The sequence below is a fragment of the Rhipicephalus sanguineus genome, chromosome 4 (genome assembly GCF_013339695.2).
Source record: "Rhipicephalus sanguineus isolate Rsan-2018 chromosome 4, BIME_Rsan_1.4, whole genome shotgun sequence".
Taxonomy (NCBI): Eukaryota; Metazoa; Arthropoda; class Arachnida; order Ixodida; family Ixodidae; genus Rhipicephalus; species Rhipicephalus sanguineus.
Window position 1 is genome coordinate 32,036,899 of NC_051179.1, and position 18,283 is coordinate 32,055,181.

At 46.4% G+C, this 18,283-nt stretch overlaps 2 protein-coding genes across 2 annotated transcripts in view; one reads left to right on the forward strand and one right to left on the reverse strand.

Moving 5' to 3' along the window:
- Positions 1-16,623, reverse strand: part of LOC119391124 (DDB1- and CUL4-associated factor 17) — a 31,705-nt gene extending 15,082 nt beyond the window's left edge. Inside the window, exons 1-12 of the mRNA XM_049415160.1 lie at positions 16,347-16,623; positions 16,014-16,075; positions 15,894-15,935; positions 15,688-15,784; positions 14,548-14,772; positions 12,998-13,090; positions 12,780-12,896; positions 12,184-12,286; positions 11,535-11,644; positions 11,302-11,438; positions 5,210-5,378; positions 1,564-1,722 (exon numbers count right to left, since the gene is read on the reverse strand). Of these exons, the coding sequence (XP_049271117.1) occupies positions 1,564-1,722; positions 5,210-5,378; positions 11,302-11,438; positions 11,535-11,644; positions 12,184-12,286; positions 12,780-12,896; positions 12,998-13,090; positions 14,548-14,772; positions 15,688-15,784; positions 15,894-15,935; positions 16,014-16,075; positions 16,347-16,460 (1,428 nt within the window). The 5' untranslated portion in view covers positions 16,461-16,623. The remainder of the gene's footprint in view (positions 1-1,563; positions 1,723-5,209; positions 5,379-11,301; positions 11,439-11,534; positions 11,645-12,183; positions 12,287-12,779; positions 12,897-12,997; positions 13,091-14,547; positions 14,773-15,687; positions 15,785-15,893; positions 15,936-16,013; positions 16,076-16,346) is intronic.
- Positions 16,624-16,830: 207 nt separating this feature from the next.
- Positions 16,831-18,283, forward strand: part of LOC119391125 (Parkinson disease protein 7 homolog) — a 12,905-nt gene continuing 11,452 nt past the window's right edge. Inside the window, exons 1-3 of the mRNA XM_037658801.2 lie at positions 16,831-17,023; positions 17,138-17,299; positions 18,188-18,263. Of these exons, the coding sequence (XP_037514729.1) occupies positions 16,874-17,023; positions 17,138-17,299; positions 18,188-18,263 (388 nt within the window). The 5' untranslated portion in view covers positions 16,831-16,873. The remainder of the gene's footprint in view (positions 17,024-17,137; positions 17,300-18,187; positions 18,264-18,283) is intronic.

Consider the following 18,283-nt stretch of genomic DNA (forward strand, 5'->3'; position numbering starts at 1 on the left):
AACGCCACGCGCTTCACCCTCCTTCTTTTCTGGCTGATGCGCGCACTGCGTATACACGTATTCCGGGAGCTCCCCCTCGAGCACGGCCAAGCATCTCCCTCGCTCATTTGCAAAACTGTTGCGGGTGGCGATTGTATATCTGTTCACGCGGGACAGGGAAGCAACGGAGGCGAGCGGCAAGTGATGGAGGTCGGCGCCGGAGGGGCTCGGCGTCAGTAGTCCCACATTAGGCTATGTGTGGCTCCTCCCACGTGGTCCGGTCCGGGGACGTCCCGTTGCCGGTTCCGGGACGAATCGCGACCAAGCGGCGGGTGCGGGGAGGGGGGAGACCCAGCACCCCCTACATCTCTCACCTCCGCTGAAACGGGTCCCCTGCTACCCTCCCCCCCCCCCCCCCCCCCCCCGCGTCACAGGCGGAAGAGGGGACAAGTACGCTACTGCCGAACAGAGACAGGAAGGGTGCTTTGGCTTGCCCCCCTCCCTTCCCCTGCTTCCAGCGTCCCCACATTCTCCGTTCTTTCGTGAAACGCACCGGCGAAGCATGCGGTTCATTGAATGAATCCGCGCCAGGCGGCGTAGAACGGCCGTGGTCTTTTGCCGGGCAAGAGGTGGTGCGTGCCCGCCGTTTGTGTCCGTTCCGTTCGCGTGGTTCTGGTGGTGGTGTTTGGTTGTGGTGGTGGTCACTCGAGCAGCTCGGCCCGAGCGGTACACTTTGGCTGCGGGGGAGGACCTCCGCGACTCTCCATACGGCGCCTCTCTCACAAAGCCGACGCTGGAGCTGGCCCTGGAGCTGAACGCGGCGATGGCCGGGACGCTGAACATTCGGCCGCTCTACTCCGCCTACCCTTTTCAAGGTGAACGGCCTACCCGCATGCTGATGAGCGCGAAAATCAACCAGCTTCCATTGCATTGCCATTCGTTGCACTAATGCCAGTGAATACTGAAGGAGGATACACATTCAAACACTCTCAGATTTTTGACACCACAAGGATCCAGGTACTTTCTGTTCCTCTGACAGGCACTAAATCCTTGTTACAATGGCGTGCTTGCTACCCAATTTTTCAGAATCGGAATCAAATTTTATTTATATTATGAGGAACCACTTCATTCAGTCCAGCTCGAGCTATCACACACTGATGATGATATATGCAGATGAGGAAATTGTACAAATGATCATGATATGTCCAGGTGACAAAGAAGAGCCATTGACTGAGCTCACAATGTAAACGAAGTGATCACAATATGGAGGTGTTCGAGACTGCGTCATCCCGGGACTTTCTCTAGTCCAGTCATATGAAAATGTGAATAATGTCACTGTGGTGTGAACAATGTAACCATCCCAGCTATGATGCTGGCCTTTGCTCCTACACCACCACAAATTCGGACGTACAGCACCATATTGAGCTTACAACATGCTATGTGGCTGATAAGTCACCACGCCCAGTCTTATGGTGGTTATAATCTGGCTGGTCAGCTGGTCGGTCTAAATGCGAGGGAGGCAGCTAGAAAAGTGGAAGCTGCACAGATTTAATAGAAACTGGATACATGGTGTACTCAACTCACCTCATCAAGGCTCATGCCCAATTCGAAAGACTTGATCTGGTGGCCCGTCTCATTGTCATAGATACCTACTTTTCCCATGCAGCTCTCATCCGTCGGGTCGAATCCAAGAACGCTGTACAGCTCTAGCTCGTTCTCATAGTCATCGGACAAGAGGCTTTTCTGCAAAAAGAATGCGTCATGACATCAACTCACGCTAAAGGTTTCTTCGGTGCCCTTTCCACTCACAACAACATGCAAAGGCTGTTCTCAACTTTCCAAACACTACAAATTTCGGCTTTGCACCTTGTTTACAACACTGCATGTAGAATGACCTCTTTTAGAATAAAGAAAAGCCTAAAAAAATGCTCACATGCAGCCTTTACGTTATGATGGCAGTGCTCTGAAACAAGCTCCACCCATACAAATGCAAAATAACTTAAATTGGTCGAACCAAGTGACTTTGTTATTACAGAATCCATTACCGTAGTATTCAAACAAGTGCCCCCTTCAACAAGTCGAAATTACTGGCAAAGTAGAGAAGGGGCTCTCCCCAAACGGTGCCGAAATTCACTATGGTGACGGCAAAGTTTTCTTGCCAGAAAAAGAAAGACTGAGTGTTCATGGGTTTCCTCAGAAGTCTTCTGGCTCTCGTTCGCGGCACGGCACATTACAACAATGACGCACAAACACAAAAAACGCAAAGGCGATGCAATTATACCATGGAAAGCACGGCACAGAAGCAGTCAGGGTAACAGACACAGATCTCAGAGGCCTTACATTTGCTACCTACGTGTGCAAAAAATACATCACAGCTACAATCTCTTCAAACTGCAAATACAGATCTTGAAGGCAGTGCCTTTGCTGCCAGGAACCTGAAAATCGTCTTGGGTGTCGTACGCCAAGTTCAGGGTGTGGGAAAGGAAAAAAATGAAATTTTGACGACCAATTTCAGGTGCAGGTGCTTAGAGATCAGGTTGCTAAGAAGGATTAGATTGGATTTAAGCAGGCCAGTGTTATCTGGATGTGGTGCACGAACAGGGCAACGAGGCATGAGGGAGGGGATGTTTTCCTAGGACACCACGGAAACTTTGAAATTGGTGAAATCAAAGTGGCCCCTGCACGGGTGGGGGCACTTTCTCGGAATTTTATGGTGTGTGAAGAGAACCAGAGGAACTGATGGGCTTGGTTTCTGTCTGGAGCACCTATTTCTGTGATACAATTAATTAATCGCACATTAGCTTTACTGCATCAACATAGTAACCACTTCATAAAATTGTTACCACCCTGAATTACAGTAAGTCAATGGTGAAAGCACTATCGTTGCCTTAGGGATTACCAAAGTCTAAATTGCCCTATGATGCTGAGAAGTAAGTGAATCACGATGCACATGATCCACAAATAACCACAATGTGCACTGTACATTTTGGTCAATTGTGGATCATTTACAGCACTCACAGAATGAAATGTGACATCCAAACTTTAAAGGTATACCAAAGCGAAACAATGAATCAACTTAAACGGATAAATTGTTGTCTGAAGATGTGACTGTCTTTAATTTCACTATCATCGGTTTGTTAATAGAGGAGGAAGTGAAGGTCAAAGTTTCCTTCGTAACTTAAATGTCGTGCCGAAGTCTGGCCCACATTAATGGCAGAGTGACATCATAGATTTCAAAATGTTCTTTTCACGTTTTGGCCACCATTTGGCCAAAAAAATTTCCTGAGACTTTCTCCATTATGACTCTGGCCCCCTTCGAGGACAATGTATTTCGTTTTTACCGATTGAGAACTACGTAGGCCCCAGCAAAAAGCGTTAAAATCGACGACAAACAGCGAGTTGGTGTGGGAACCTCAAGATGGCGTCGCCATCTTTATTTTCTTTTTGTGTGTCTTCTCCCATACTAAACGCCTTCTTGCAGAAAGAGCGGTGCTTCTGGTGTTGTGAAAGGGTAACTTACTAGTACGAGAAAAATCTTTTTTTACTGTAGTGTCTCTTTAAGCATAAAAACAAGGTATATTTGCAAATGCATGAGATAGCCATGTCATATTACTACTATGAATCTGGCCACCAAAGGTGGTGTTGACTGGTGCAAGTGTACGAAACAATATTACAATTCAACGTGAAGTAAAGACGGTGGAAACAAAAGTGTTCGCATTACTTAGCCCTAAATCCATAGAGTTAATATACTGGCTCTAGAGGAAAAGCTCCCCATAGGGCCCATGCATTGAAACCTATAACCGCATGGGTTGCGCCATGATGGAACGAAACGAACGTTGCCAGACCCTGAGACACCTGCTACATTTGACGGTAGTAATCAGTTTTAATCTACCAACCTAAGCCAGCTACGCACTGTTGGCGCTATATCAGGGAACATCAGCTGTGTTTTGATGCATGAAGCCATGCGTTAGTGTAGCATGCACCTGGCCCAATTGATAACAGTTAAAATTTCCACCTGTTTGTGTATGGTTTTTACTAGGCACGCCCTACCAATAATGCATAACGAATAAAGTTTCTCCGTTCGCTGGCACAAGGGTCACTCAACAGATTCGCAGCTCGAAGCAAAGTGCGTAGGCCGTGGTCGCGCGGTGCTTCAACTCGCAATGACGAGACACCTGTATCCACATTCTTGTTCAGCTCATTGCTGCCGTACTTCAGCGCAGAGAGCCGTAAAGCAGAAAAATGTTGATTGCAGCATGCAGTGGCGAATGTGAGTGAGATGTCACCCGAAAGCTTCAATCAAAACTAAAGATACATGGCACACGAAGTTTTATCGCCGTTAAAATGAGTAGAAAAACTTTTTCGGTTGCACCTAGTTAGTACATAACTTTCAGTGCTTGTCTCATCTCTTCTTTGCCATCTGTCCTGGTTTGCACTGAAGTTTTTAGCTTGAAGGAAAAAAAGGCTGTCACATGAAGTCGAGTTGTATGTGGCAACACAAAACGCACACAATGGAACACTATGACAACTATGAGATACACGAAGTAAACCAAGTTTCAGGGGCTTTAACACGACACGCAAACCGGCGACATCAAGCGTTGATGGTGATATGGTGGCGCCATCTAGTAAACCAGCCTGCAAATGCTCCTTTCCGCGCACAGTAAATTGCATAAATAGCCGTTGTATTCTTTCGTAAAAATATTTAAAATAAGCACAAAACAATATCCCCGCGTTTTTAATTGTGCAAATGCTTCTTTAGGATTGATATGGCGAATATTCTGAGCGTTCTATAACGCTAATTTTGGCTCATCTTTGAAGTAATGTGATGGCAAGAATAACAACATTCCAAGATGTCAGCGTTCTTGTGGTTAGCGGTCTCGCGGAGCAGCTTTTTTTCTAGTCAGTATATTAACTCTATGCCTAAATCAACGCATTTCATCATTCTGTGAGAATTGCACATGTTTCATAATGGTAAAATGAACCTTGCACAAACTTCAAAATTTTTATCACAACGATGACAGATTTATTTTTCATGCACTTCACCCTCAATGTCCAGTTAGTCCGGCTGGACTCCACCCACCCTACCCTCCATACAAAAAATGGGAAAGCTATGCCTCCGTTCACTGCTGCCTTTTGACATCTTTACCAATCTTCTCGGCATGAGTTTTTCTCTACAATCACAAGAGACAATGCTTTCTTTTATGGATATCACTTTTTCTTATCTTCTTACCTCTACACACTGAGTGCTGTGCATATCATAGAGGGTCTTGCACTTGCGTCGTGGCGGCTTGTTGTTGTTTATCACCTCGTAAGTTCGAGTTGGCTGCTCACGAAAAGTGATCTCAAAGCACTCCTTCAGCGATGGCTTGTTTTTGCTGTTTGTAATCAATCGAAAGATCCTGAAAAATATTTTTTAAAAATGGACACAAGTAGGTGAAGAAGTATCCCTATTACTTTGCACATTATCACACCCCTGTACATGCAAGTGAAGCACACTGCTACACAGTTAAAAGGAACACAAACACTAATTTCCACTCCTCCTAAGGCGTCATTTATCAGTATATCTCAGCAAATGAATGATAGTAGATGACACTGCACCTATGCCTTTCAAGTGACAGAAATTAAAGCGAGTCAATTGAAGCAGATCAATGAAGGGACAATGAAGTACAATGCAAGTTCAGTTTAGTCCAGTAAGGTATCTCTTTCCCTGTGGTTCTTCGTTATTCTTGCGGTGTTTTAGGTGTCTAGAATTTCCCTCATTACTCATTTCAGCCTGCCATCTTGAGCGCTCACGCAGCTTGCCGCTTTCGCCACTGGGACCACGCAGACGACTTGTGCGATAGATGGTTCATCTGTGCCAAATGGCTGAACTGAAGGACTGGCCCGGCTATAGCGAGAAACTGCAAGGCAGCAGAGAGAGCAGCGCCATCTCCCTTTCAAGCAATCGGTGAGTCACGTGGTTATACAGGTGGACACAGGTGGCAGAGCAGTGGTCAGTGCAGTGGCGGCGAGCCACATGGTATCACTTTTTCACTTCGAGGTCACACTTAAACGCACGGCTAAACTCGTTCGACAAGGCCAGTAAAGCTTTTAAAAAAAAAAAAAAACGGTGGGAAGAAGAGCGCTGTACTACCCCTCCCCCCTTTTTTTTTCTTTTTTGGCCCCTTGGCCATTTCTTCCCATTTGTTACCGCTCCGTAACAAGCTCGAAAACTCCACCACGTGTTTTGGGGCCACAGGCATCGCACAGCAGGGCTTTCCAGATTCTAGTCAACTCTGCGGAGGACATCAACTTCATCCAAGTCAAGGCCCATATGACCCGTATGCCCACCCTAAGGAAAAACATAAACTCTTTCCCCATCTGGATCAGGCTCACTATGGCTTCACTATGCACCCAGAACCACCTCCGGCATGCTTCACCTTTTACAACGCATCGCCCAGCGAACTCGTATCGCACTCCAGCTGGTGTGCTTGGTATTCCAGCCTCGTTTGGTGTACCAAGCACAGGTTCAGCGCTTCACCAGAGTAGAATAGGCGCGATTGGAAAGCCTTAATCGGCAAGCCATGCGTGTGACCACAGGCCTTCAGAGGTTCACACAGATTCCAACACTCCAGGCAGAAGCACAGCTCAATACGCCTGATGAGCTCATTCACCAAAGACGCAAGGCTAGAATGATAAAGCACAGCAAAGCTTCTGCGGTGGCTGCCTTAGCACATTACATGGCCTCTAAGACCCTTTGCTTGAAGAACTAATATTGTCACTGCCCCCGTGGGATGATTGCCAAGTGACCACCAACAAACCACCTGGATGCGTCCGTCAAGAGGTGAATGGAAACACTATTTTTAGGTACACCCCCTCGTTCCTTCCTTTATTTTTGGCACCTCAGAAACTTGAACTAAGAGCACATGTGGACGCCGGGTTGACATCGTCCATACTACACACCTCCTTAGTGTGCCCTTCTCACCCACATGTCAACCAGATCCGCTCTTATGCATTAGACATCCCCATCATCTCCGTACTAGCAGAGTTAGCTGCTCGCTGTGATGGCCCTGCCGCACTTCAACCACTCGTCGAGATGCAACACCCATCAAGTGTGATCCTCTCCACGGACTCAATGCAAGCTGTTCGTGCACTCCGCCACATTGACCATTCTGTGGGTGTAGCAGTACAATTCCACCATTGTGCTGCAGCTTACCCGTGCTCAGTTCAAGTTTGTTGGATTCGCCAATCTAGTGTTCCGGCTCATGCTGCAGCAGATGCCACCTGTCATCCTGTAACAGTTATGTACCCCTTCCCTCTGCTCCTGCTGCCACCCTTTCACACAGGGGACATTCACGAAGAAGACCTTTGGTGCACCATGTGAGTTCCCAAGCCTCCGCGTGAAAATGACCTCCCGAGTGGACTCATTCGTCGAGAGTAGGTATCGCTCCGAAGAGTTTGCGTGAGTGCAGTTGTGACGTATTCAATTCGCGCGAAGTGGGGGTACACGAAAACAGTTTTGAGCTGCCCATTTTGTCCTGCACCAGTGCGGAAAGTCGACCTGATCCATCTTTTACGGACATGCCCTGGGCTACAAGTGAGTCAACGCCAGCTGCAGCGTGTGGGACTTCAGCACACCAGGCCACCTGCCTTACAGCAGTGGATATACGATTCGCATCATAGGTCCCTCCTGGACTTTATGGGAGGAAACACAGCTGCACCATTTTGTGCAAAGTGTATTGATGCCATAGGGCAAACTAATGGAATAAAAAAATTATTTCGCTTGCAATGTCTTCTGCTATGTCTGCAATGTCGAGCTGACCACATGACACACTTATTTTACTCTTCTCCCTCCATATTTATTCTCTTTCATTCCCTTCTCCTACATCTGCTTGAGGTGCCCACCAGGGCGTGCAGCAAAAACTGCAGCGATGGTCAAGTGGTAGACCATTCGCCTCCAATGCGGGAGGTAGTGGGTTCGATTCCCAATGCAGCTGAGCACCCAGTGTTTCATGTCATTTGAGGAAGGAAGACAACGAATGGTTGTTTCACAATTCTATTACAACAATGCCTGAAAACTGCAAGTATACAACGCGGCTAGGTCTGCCTTAACCTGCGGTGTTCAACAGAGCTAAAGGGCGTACAGAGGGAGCAGCCCCTCCATTGGTATTATGGAAAGTGAAAAAAATGAGAACATCATTAATACCGTATTTACTCGTGTAATGATCGCACTCGCGTAATGATCGCACCCCTAAATTTTGTCGTCTAAATTCGATTTTTCTTTTCCCCCGCGTAATGATCGCACCCCGAAGTTGCCGCATCGATATGTCGTGTGCCAAGTCTAGCCGATGATCATCGCGTTTATCATCTGTCGAATGTTGCGTTAATAACTCTTCCAAACTCGCCAAGTGAACTGCACGCACCAAACATATTCGTAATTTTTGCCCACCGTTGGCGGAAACGTGCCATTTAGGATTGCAGTAAAGGCAAATGCCGCAGTTTTCACTGAATGCCCGCCATGTGTTTTATGTCTGTGGCAGCTGAACGCGCCCATCTTTGTTTCTGTGATCTGAAAGCAGGCATCACTACGCTAATGCCGTAAATTTACTGATTTAAATGAAAGCATTCCTTATTTAGACAGAAGAGACTGTTTTGACGCACGTGACGTACTCACAACCACCGTGACTGACGAAAAGAAGAAAAAAAAAATGCGGTCGCTTCGCTCTGTGGGCCACCATGTTGTTTTGCTATCCCGCACTGTTACAGCGGCGGCCGCCTGTTGGTCGACCTGTTGTCATCCCGCAGCAACAAGCTGCCGACGCATTCCCATAATTCCTGAAAAAGCCGTGTCGCCGCCATCCCAGTCGCTCGTCACGGCGTCACTCGACACCACGTTTTTTTGGCTGTGCTTTGTGATCGTCTGTTGAAGCACCGTTTCACCATGGGGCGGTATGCGAGCTTTACTGCCGCGTTCAAGCTGAAGGCACTTGATTACGCGCTAGAGCACGGAAACCGCGCTGCCGGCAGACATTTCGGCGTCGACAAAATCCGGATCCGATATTGGAAAAAACAGCGCGAGAAGCTCATGGCTACGAACAGCACGCGCCGGGCTTTCCGCGGACCCAAAACGGGCAAGTTCCCTGACATCGAAAAGGCAGTCCTCGAATATGTGAGGGACATGCGCAAAGACGGTTGTGCCGTGTCGTTAGACATGGTACGGACGCAGGCGCGCACAGTTTCCCGGCGGCTGGGAATAGCCACAAAGGACTTCCGCGCCAGTTCCGGCTGGATGACACGCTTCATGCGGCGGAATGGACTGTCGCTGAGGCGGCGGACGTCGTTGTGCCAGCGACTTCCATCCGCGTACGAAGACAAAGTGATCGATTTTCACAGGTTCGTCACGAGGATACGCCAGAAGAACGGTTTCCTGCTGTCACAGATAGGCAACGCCGACCAAACGCCGTTGACGTTTGACATGCCTCGAAGCACTACCGTGAACGAGAAAGGTGCTCGATGTGTGCTCGTGAAAACGTGTGGTGCGGAGAAGCAGCGGTGCACCGTGATGCTCGCAGTGACGGCAGACGGGCGGAAGCTGCCGCCGTACGTGATTCTGAAGCGGAAAACAATTCCGAAGGGAAACTTTCCCCGTGGCATCCACATCCGCGCTCAAGCAAAAGGGTGGATGATGGCAGACCTCATGGTCGATTGGATCAAGACGGTTTGGGGGCAAAGAGCAGGAGCGCTTCTGCTTCCTTCACTTCTTGTGCTGGACAGCTTTCGGGGCCATCTCGTTGACAGTGTCCGTACCGAGCTGAAGGAGCGGCGCACGGAAATCGCAGTGATCCCTGGGGGTCTAACTTCGCTGCTACAGCCTCTGGACGTGTCACTGAACAAACCGTTCAAGGACAACGTCCGGAGGCTGTACGCAGAGTGGATGGCGGCGGGCGACCACGATTTCACGCCAAGTGGCAAAATCAGGAGACCCTCCGTGGAAGTCCTCTGCTCATGGATTCTCGAAGCGTGGAGTACCATTTCCAACGAGGTGGTCGTCAAGAGCTTTAAGAAGACTGGCATTTCCAACGCGCTCGACGGGACAGAAGATGACCGTCTGTGGGACAGTGAAGACACTGCTGATTCCGACAGGGAATCGTGCAGCGACGACACTGACGCCAGTGACGCTTCGGACTCAGAATGAACGTTAGGGGGTCAGAGAGTTCAAAAATAAAAGGGCAGTGTTCCATGCATGTAGCTCCTGCGTAATGCGTGCATTTTATTACAAAGGTAAGCCTTACTCTACTTTTATTTTTGGTTATGTTCATGACAGCTATCGTAAGAATTCAGATTAGCGACTTCTTTGCGTTTTCGGTGCTCAGAATATTGTTTCACGGAAAATTTACCCCGCGTAATGATCGCACCCCGAAGTTGGCGTCAATTTTTTTGAAAAAAAAGTGCGATCATTATGCCAGTATATACGGTAACATTTTAAAACTGATGCCTCTCATCTGAAGTACCTGCATTTGTGAGCAGATGTTGTCCTTGATGACAGGGAACAAAATCCACATTATCTCTTTAAGGACGAAAGCCAAATGCATTACAAGACGTGTTTGAGACGACAAACCATGCCTAACAAAGAGCCTTTCTGCAAGCAACATTTGAAATGTTGCATTTCCCACAAAGTGTGGCTATTTAAACAAAGCTTAAAGGGGCCTTGCAACAGTTTTTGAGCATGGTTAGAAAACATTGCCGATCGGTAGTCGAGGTTCCCGAGAACACGAGCCAGACATTACAGCGCAGCATGTGGCCTGGAATTTACAATTAATTCTCAAAGTCAGCTAGAAATCGCTCACACTTCTCTTGACAAATGATGCCCCCAGATACCCAAAATGACCGCACCATAAACCCAAAGTCCACGGCCATTGGCTGATTTGAGCATTGTGAGCTGCATAGTTATCGTAACCACTGAAAAATGCCATGACGCGTCCACGTGTGCGCAGGCACAGTCACATTTAAAGTGAACGGTGAGTTTGAAGAAAAAAAAAAGAAAAGAAAAAGTGCTCAACGTCATGATGCACGCCAAGGAACGGATAAAGCTTCTTGCCCCTTTATCATCCCCCTCAGGGTAGCTCTCGGTGTGCTCACTGGTACGAAAGGAGAGAGAAACCACTTAAAGCGTTCAACAAATCTGTGTAACTCCACTCGTACTTGACGGATTCTGAAAATTTTTGCGGCAGTCGATTCGTGAGGCAATAAACTCCTCTAATGAATTCCTTCGATGATTACTTGGCAAATGCCACAGGGCCATTTTAAAGCACCAAGGTGCACTATCGTGCACTTTAGCCTTACTTGATGAAATGCGAAGAGTTGTAGACTATCCTTCCCGAGTCATCAGGATGAAATGCAATGGAGTCTGGCTCTGTGCTTGAATTGGGAAAGTCCAGGAGTCCATTCTCAGCCAGTTCATCAGATTCCACTGATTTTATCTGGTGGTGAGCACCAATAACATCCACTCTGAAGGCTTACAAAAATCAGTCCTCATCAGTATATGTAGCGCATACACTCGATCTCACTCGCCTCACCTGAAAGACGCCTTCCCTTGATGGTGGGCTGCAGATGTAATGCCAAGGGTAGCACCCAAAGTGTAGCATGAACTCCGAGCACTTTACCTCGAAAAGAACTGGTGGGGGTTCTACAAGGGGAAAGGCAAGCAAAGTGAGATGATGCCATAAGCTCAGCTTTAAAAAAAGAATAAACAAAGCCAAGTTACGCGACGTCCCAATGTAACATACAGGCTGTTAAGAGGCTCCCGATTAATTTTGACAACCTGCTGATCTTTTATTGTAGAACATGGCCACTGTTTTACGTGGATGCTGAGTGGAGACGAGCCACCATGTTTACTGCGAGGGCCGGCTGAGCCATGAACATTGATGCGATGTTGAAGGCTGAGGAGGAGCTAAGTTGGCAGTTGCTTAATAAGCTGTGTGCCATGCATAATCTAACAGGGCCGTTTGAACTCTGATCTCAACTGCAACCACAATTACGGTGTAAGCACAGTTTCATCAACATGCCCGAACTTTTTTAAGGGCCCTCTATCGACAAGAGAGGGAAAACAGCCTGTTCTTCCAATACAAAATCTGGTGTGATTTATATACAGAAACATGCTGCACGATATCTTTAATTCCTTAGACACACTTCTGGAGTGTAGATAAAAATTTTAAAGATACACACCTGTGAGCTTGCAGTTCAAAGGTAGGCCAGCAGGATAAGTTCCGACTTTAGCTCCATCCAGCGCTAAGCAAGGCTCATAGAGCTTAGCCGAAAACATGCATGCCTGGATGGGAAGTTTTTCAAAAAGTACCATCAGACGATACAATACCATCATCCTTCTAATGTTTCAAGTGTATATCATCTCATGTCATGCATTAATCAATACATAAAGCCACCAGACCTGGAATACAAGAAAAGTGTAGCGAGGAGACAAACCTTTGCTTGTTTAAATGGATTACAGAGGGGTCTAATTTAGGATATGAAACTATGTCAAGCTTCAGTTCGTGCTCTAACATAATTTTTGCAGCCTTGCACTCCCACCTACTAGTCTCTTGGTTAGTTTCACATAACTAAGGCAATCCTTCTTTCTCGTCTGCAGTTTTGAATAAAAAGAAAAGCCTGATCTGAAAACTCAACTTCCAGCCATGAATTTCCGATGTAATATTTTCCAGGACACAAAATTTGGTCATAAAACGCACGACTTCTAGCGTTGGCTGACTGTGGAGTGAAGCTAAGCATAAGCGACGAACACATAAACATGGAAAAGGAGAACTCACTTCTTCAAGAATGTTCCTAAAGTTGTATAACCTCACTGCCCCGGTCAAGGTGCTGCCTGTACCAACAATAAGGAGGCCCTCTGAAACATTGGCATGGTTGCATTCTTTCCCAAAGATCTGTAAGAAAATGTTAAAATTAGCGAGTCTCCTACCCACACAGCTGTCGAGTGTTACAAGCGCTACAGATGCACCTGGAGCACGGAAGAAATGAAACTTACAGCTCTGTCAATTTCCAGCATGCCTTTGAATTGAATAGGAAACATGTTAAACACTGCTATGGTGATCAGAACTCTTGGTTTGCTCCTTGCTGCCTAGATAAGGAAGAAAAAGATGAAGGTTACTGCTACATTCACTAAACAAAAAAAAACTTTGGTATGTCATTGGGCATATAATGTACCATGTCATGAGGCAAACATAAACTGAAAAATCTCACTTCCACAGCCTTAAAGGGATACTAAAGAGAAAAACGATTTTTCTCATATAAGTAAATTATTCTTTCACAATTCCGAAATCACCATGCTTGCAAGGAGACGCTTGGTAAGCGAGAAAACGCGCAAAAAGAAAATGCGGGTGGTGATGCCACCTTGAAATTCGTGCACAAAACATTGTGCCAACATAGATTTTGACGACGTCTGCTATATCCTATATAGTTTCTGATCAGTAAAAATGAAGTACATTGACGTCTGAGGGGTCCATAAACTTAACATGCCAAGTTTCAGGACAAATACACTTTGAATTCCGTGACGCCACGCACGGAGATTTCAGCGCAACATTTAAAAATGAAACTTTGACGTTGATTTTGTTATCTAATAATAAACTTATGATGGTGAAGTTAACAACATTAGAGTTTTGAGAGTACATTTTATCAATCCAAACCGATTTACTGTTTCACTTAGTGTCCCTTTAAAGGCACTGTCAACAGATTTTTCTCGGCCCAGTTTTTTACGGCGAAACGAAAAAGCTCCCCCTGACACGCTTGATTCCAAAAGCTAGTGGATGTTCTGTAAGCAGAATTTCTTTATCTGAGAAGCAACTAAAAAAGTTCGAGTCCCTCCTCCAGCAACACTGAGAAGTGATAGCAACGCTGATGGCCCTCCTCGCAAACTGTTCATTGCGTTCAACGTTCTGCTTTCACAGGAGTGACTACAACTGTGGTTAAGCACCTTCATTTTAGAATTTTCAACCATCTTTTTTTTTAATATAAAAAGCAGGTAGACTAAGTTTTCCGAATGCTCGTCGTCACGTGAAATCCCTTTACCGCCTCGCATGTCTTCGTACTTCTCCAACTCGTCAACAGCTGCCACTAGGCCCTCAGCTAACAAATTTCATGTTGCCATTCATGAGCATCGGATCACACGTCAAGCGAAGGCAGCACCACTGTTCCATTCAGTACAAACGAAGGCATATCTGCACATTTTAGGTTAGAAAAGATTATAATAAAAAAGTGTACTGCATTTCAACACTAACACAGAGACGATTAACAGCATACACCAGTAAATGGTCACGTGAAGGGGATCATATGCATTTAATTGTTTTGCCATGTGTGGCACCAAAAGTTGTTTTTCACAGCTTACAAGAAATAAAAATATAAATATGCATTTAACAAGAAAAAAACGAGTTCGTTCTAGCCAATACAATAGACAATCTTTCTGTTAGAGAGTTATCGCAAGTCATGTTCTGAGCGGTTGCCTGTCCCTTTAAATCAGGATAAATTGATTGCCTCATCATGTCGCTGTGACAGTCAACCAAGACAAGAGGCCCGACTAACCGGCTGCGTGAGCTGCGGATGGCTGTGGTTGTGCAGGGACTGCAAAATGATGGTCTCGCCGTGGGTCTCCCAGTCAATGTGCTTGAACTTGTAACGGCTCGGTGATCCCAGGTAGATTTCCTGGTGGACCTTGCCGTTCATTTTGTCATGGCAGTAGACCCAGTTGTCCGCCGTCAGCGAGAGGAACAGTGCTCTGCAGTCCTTAGCCAGTTTAGGCAACCGATGCTGCACATATTGACGCAGTGCTGTTTGTATCATTGGCGTGAACTGAGACATGCCAACAATTAAAAAACTTGTGTAGCAATTGGTGTAGCTCTAAATCCTGCGCTAAATGCAGCTCCACTACTGTGAAACCTGAAAAAGTGCGCACCACAGACACCCAGCGATTCCAGTTCGTAGAGTTCCCACTGCTCCGTTTACCAAACTGCAGATAACGTCAATGTTCGAGGTAAGCATGTACTGTTCCCCGGCACAAATGCAATCTTGTTAGAGAGATTCGCAAACTCGGTGTGCGACATGCGCGCTACTTTTTGTTGCGCTTTATCGACTTCCTGCTTGTTGCGTCAGTTGAGGTACATGTCGTCTGCAGCGAGCTCTGTCAGGTTGTTCCCCCCTCAGAGGTAGTGACGAAGGCGCCATAGAAGCGCCGGTGGGAGGAGCAATCGAGTGCTTGGCGAGGCGGTGGCGACCTCTCTTGCGTGGTGCAGGTGCAAGCCGCATGTTAGCGTTTTCACGATTTTAAGTGAATTATTGCGATTACTTTTTGGTTATTTCTGTTAATTACATTATTTTAGACCTTGTTCGTTAATTTTAACCTGGTGTTTAGCATTGCTAGCCTTGCTTTAGGCCTGTATTGAGCACTTGATTGTGAGTGCGATCATGCCACAAGACAAAAGGAATTCTTTGTGTTCCCATGTTCACGCACAATATCATCGCAGCTGAACCCACATCACATGCTCAAGTATTCACACTTAAAACCTGTCAGCACTTTTTCATTGTAGAACCCAACTCAAGTGAACAGTTGGTGGTTTTCAGCACTCATTTCAATATGCTGGGTAGCCTAGGAACAGACGATGATATGTACGCACTGAACCGTGAAATACAGCAAAACATTATTCCGTGCGCTTGTAGCCTACTAACCAACGGCCCTGTGTACACCAAGGCATCTTCAATTTTTTTGTTTTTCGGCTCCTGGGGCAGCTTGTAGAGAGGGCTTGGGAGGGAGTTAATGCCGCACCTGTTGTATAAAACGTGAAAGAAAAAAATGCAGTGCTTTCTTTAGTACGACGCACCGATATTCAAGACGGGGCGCTATTAAGCACGAAAGCGAAAGTTGCACAGCTTACAAAGCCAAGCAGGTCCTGTAGTTGTCAAGGTAGATGTGGCCACTAGAGGAATAAATAGAGAAATCAGCCACTCGCAATTTGTATGTCACTTGAATCAACAGTTAGCTGCTATGTGCTTACTCTTCAAACGCAATCGGGGACTTGGAATGAGTTTCCCAAATCTTCGTGAACGTCGAACGTTTCTGCAAGGAGCAAGACAACACAAGAATATAGTTAGCTTTAGACTCAAAAACAGTAAATGTGAAGAATACAGCTTCGGATTTCAGCTACACTAGGCAGCGTTCTGGCAAGAAAACTGCAGAGTTGCCTTTTCACGACGCAACGCGCAGAAAAGTGGCGTAGTAGAATGTCGGCAACGCAAAGAAAAATACTTCCTTTTCCACACTAGGCGATAACTGACCGAACGTAGGTGAATTCATGCGAACATGCAGTTATTAGTTTTAGCCTACTCACGTCACATATTAGCAGCCGCAGTATCTTCAGACTGGACCTGTATGGAGACTTCCCAATGCCGATTTCCCGGTACTGTAAGGCTTGAACCGTGCCTCTGCTTTTAATCCTGGGCATAATACAGCAGTCAGCTGTGCCACTGATGGCTTAAATCGCAGGCATCGCGACTCACGGTCGTGTCGTTCGCTTAAATTCAACGGTAAATTCCAGTTCCAAGCTACCGATACGACAGCCAGCAGATTCAACGCGTAGACGAGAGCTCTGCTTCACCGCGCAACATTGAAGCCAATCACAAACAACATGCAACAGCTGTTCCGATTTGTATCATAATAAACGCAGTGCGCCAAAGAAGTATAACGCGTCGTAATGAGCAGCAAAAACTTATTTAGATCGTTCTTTTAGACTTGTAGTTGTATCCTCGCGTGTTGGACATGCATTAACTACAGGGCGTCCTATGTTGGTTTACGAACAAGCAGTTGCTAACATTGTGCCAGTCAAGGATAGTCAAGGTCTCAAATCGAAACAAGTTTATGCTCCCGCGTTGTGTGTGCGTGTCCTCTCGCCGGCGTCATAACGTTTCAGGCTTTTTAAGTATGGGTAAGAAAGCTCTACTAATCCTCGCCGAAGGCGCGGAAGAGATGGAAGCGATTATCACAGCCGACGTATTGCGAAGAGGCGGCGTGAGTAACGCAATTTTTGAGTCGCTAAACATTGTCCGACGAAGAGCGCTCGGCTGGGTCACCAGCAGAGCCGTGTTTTGGTTTGGTTCACAGTGGCGTCATATTTCCTTTTAGGTCGACGTTACCATAGCTGGCCTCACCGGCGCCAGCCCAGTGAAGTGCAGTCGAAATGTTGTCGTTGTGCCAGACAAGAGTTTGGACGAAGCCACGTCGCAGTGTCCTTACGATGTAATCGTTCTACCCGGCGGGCTGAAAGGAGCTGAGAGCTTGGCAGCGGTGAGCACGCGCCTTCCTAATCGGTCATAAACTGTTCTTAGCACTCCGCGCGTTATCTCCGAGAATATTTCGTGTCAAAAATAATTGTCGCTTGTCGAATGGGCTCCGCTGGTTCTGAAGTACTGCGCCTTGAGTCTGCGGGCTCATTTCCTTGAGTTTTTGCACGCTAGCGTTTATTTAGGAGTTTTCAAAAACCTAGTCAGCTCACATTGCACGACAACATTCTCTTGATAGCGGACATTGCGAGAATCGCACAAGCATCATTCATTCGTTTAAGGGGACACAGAGAGCAAAACAATTTTTCTCATATGAGTAAATTGCTCTTTCACAATTTCAAAATCACCACGCTTACCGCTAGAAGACTATCGGTAAGCGAGAAAACGTGCATGCAGAAAGAAAGTGCGAGCGTCGGTGCCACCTTGATATTCCCACGCCAAACGCGTGACTTCACAGATTTTGACGGCGTCTACTAGGTCCTACGTAGTTTCTAATAGGTAAAAATGAAGTACATTGTCCTCTGACGGGGCTATGGACTTAACATACCAAGTTTCAGGAAATTTCATTGGGCCAATGCCGCCAAAATACGAAAAATACCCTCTGAAATCCGTGAAGTCACAAGTGGAGATTTCGGCACTAAATTTAAAAATGAAACTTTGATGTTGATTTCCTTCTCTCTTAGTAAACCTATGATGGTGAAACTAACGACAGAGTTGTCAGAGTACAATATATCAATCTGGACCTATTCATTGTTCCACTTTAATGTCCCTTTAACGTTACACAGAAACGTTTCATATCGTAGTTTTGACACGTAAAACCGCAGAATCTGATTCTTTTGCCCAGGCGTTATCGACACCTCATTTATGCGCTTTTATTACTGTGTCTTTGCAGAGCCCAGCTGTCGGCAAGTTGCTGAAGGAGCAGGAAAAATGTGGTCGACTCATCGCTGCAATTTGTGCAGGTAATAGTGAGGTCAATTTACAAGCT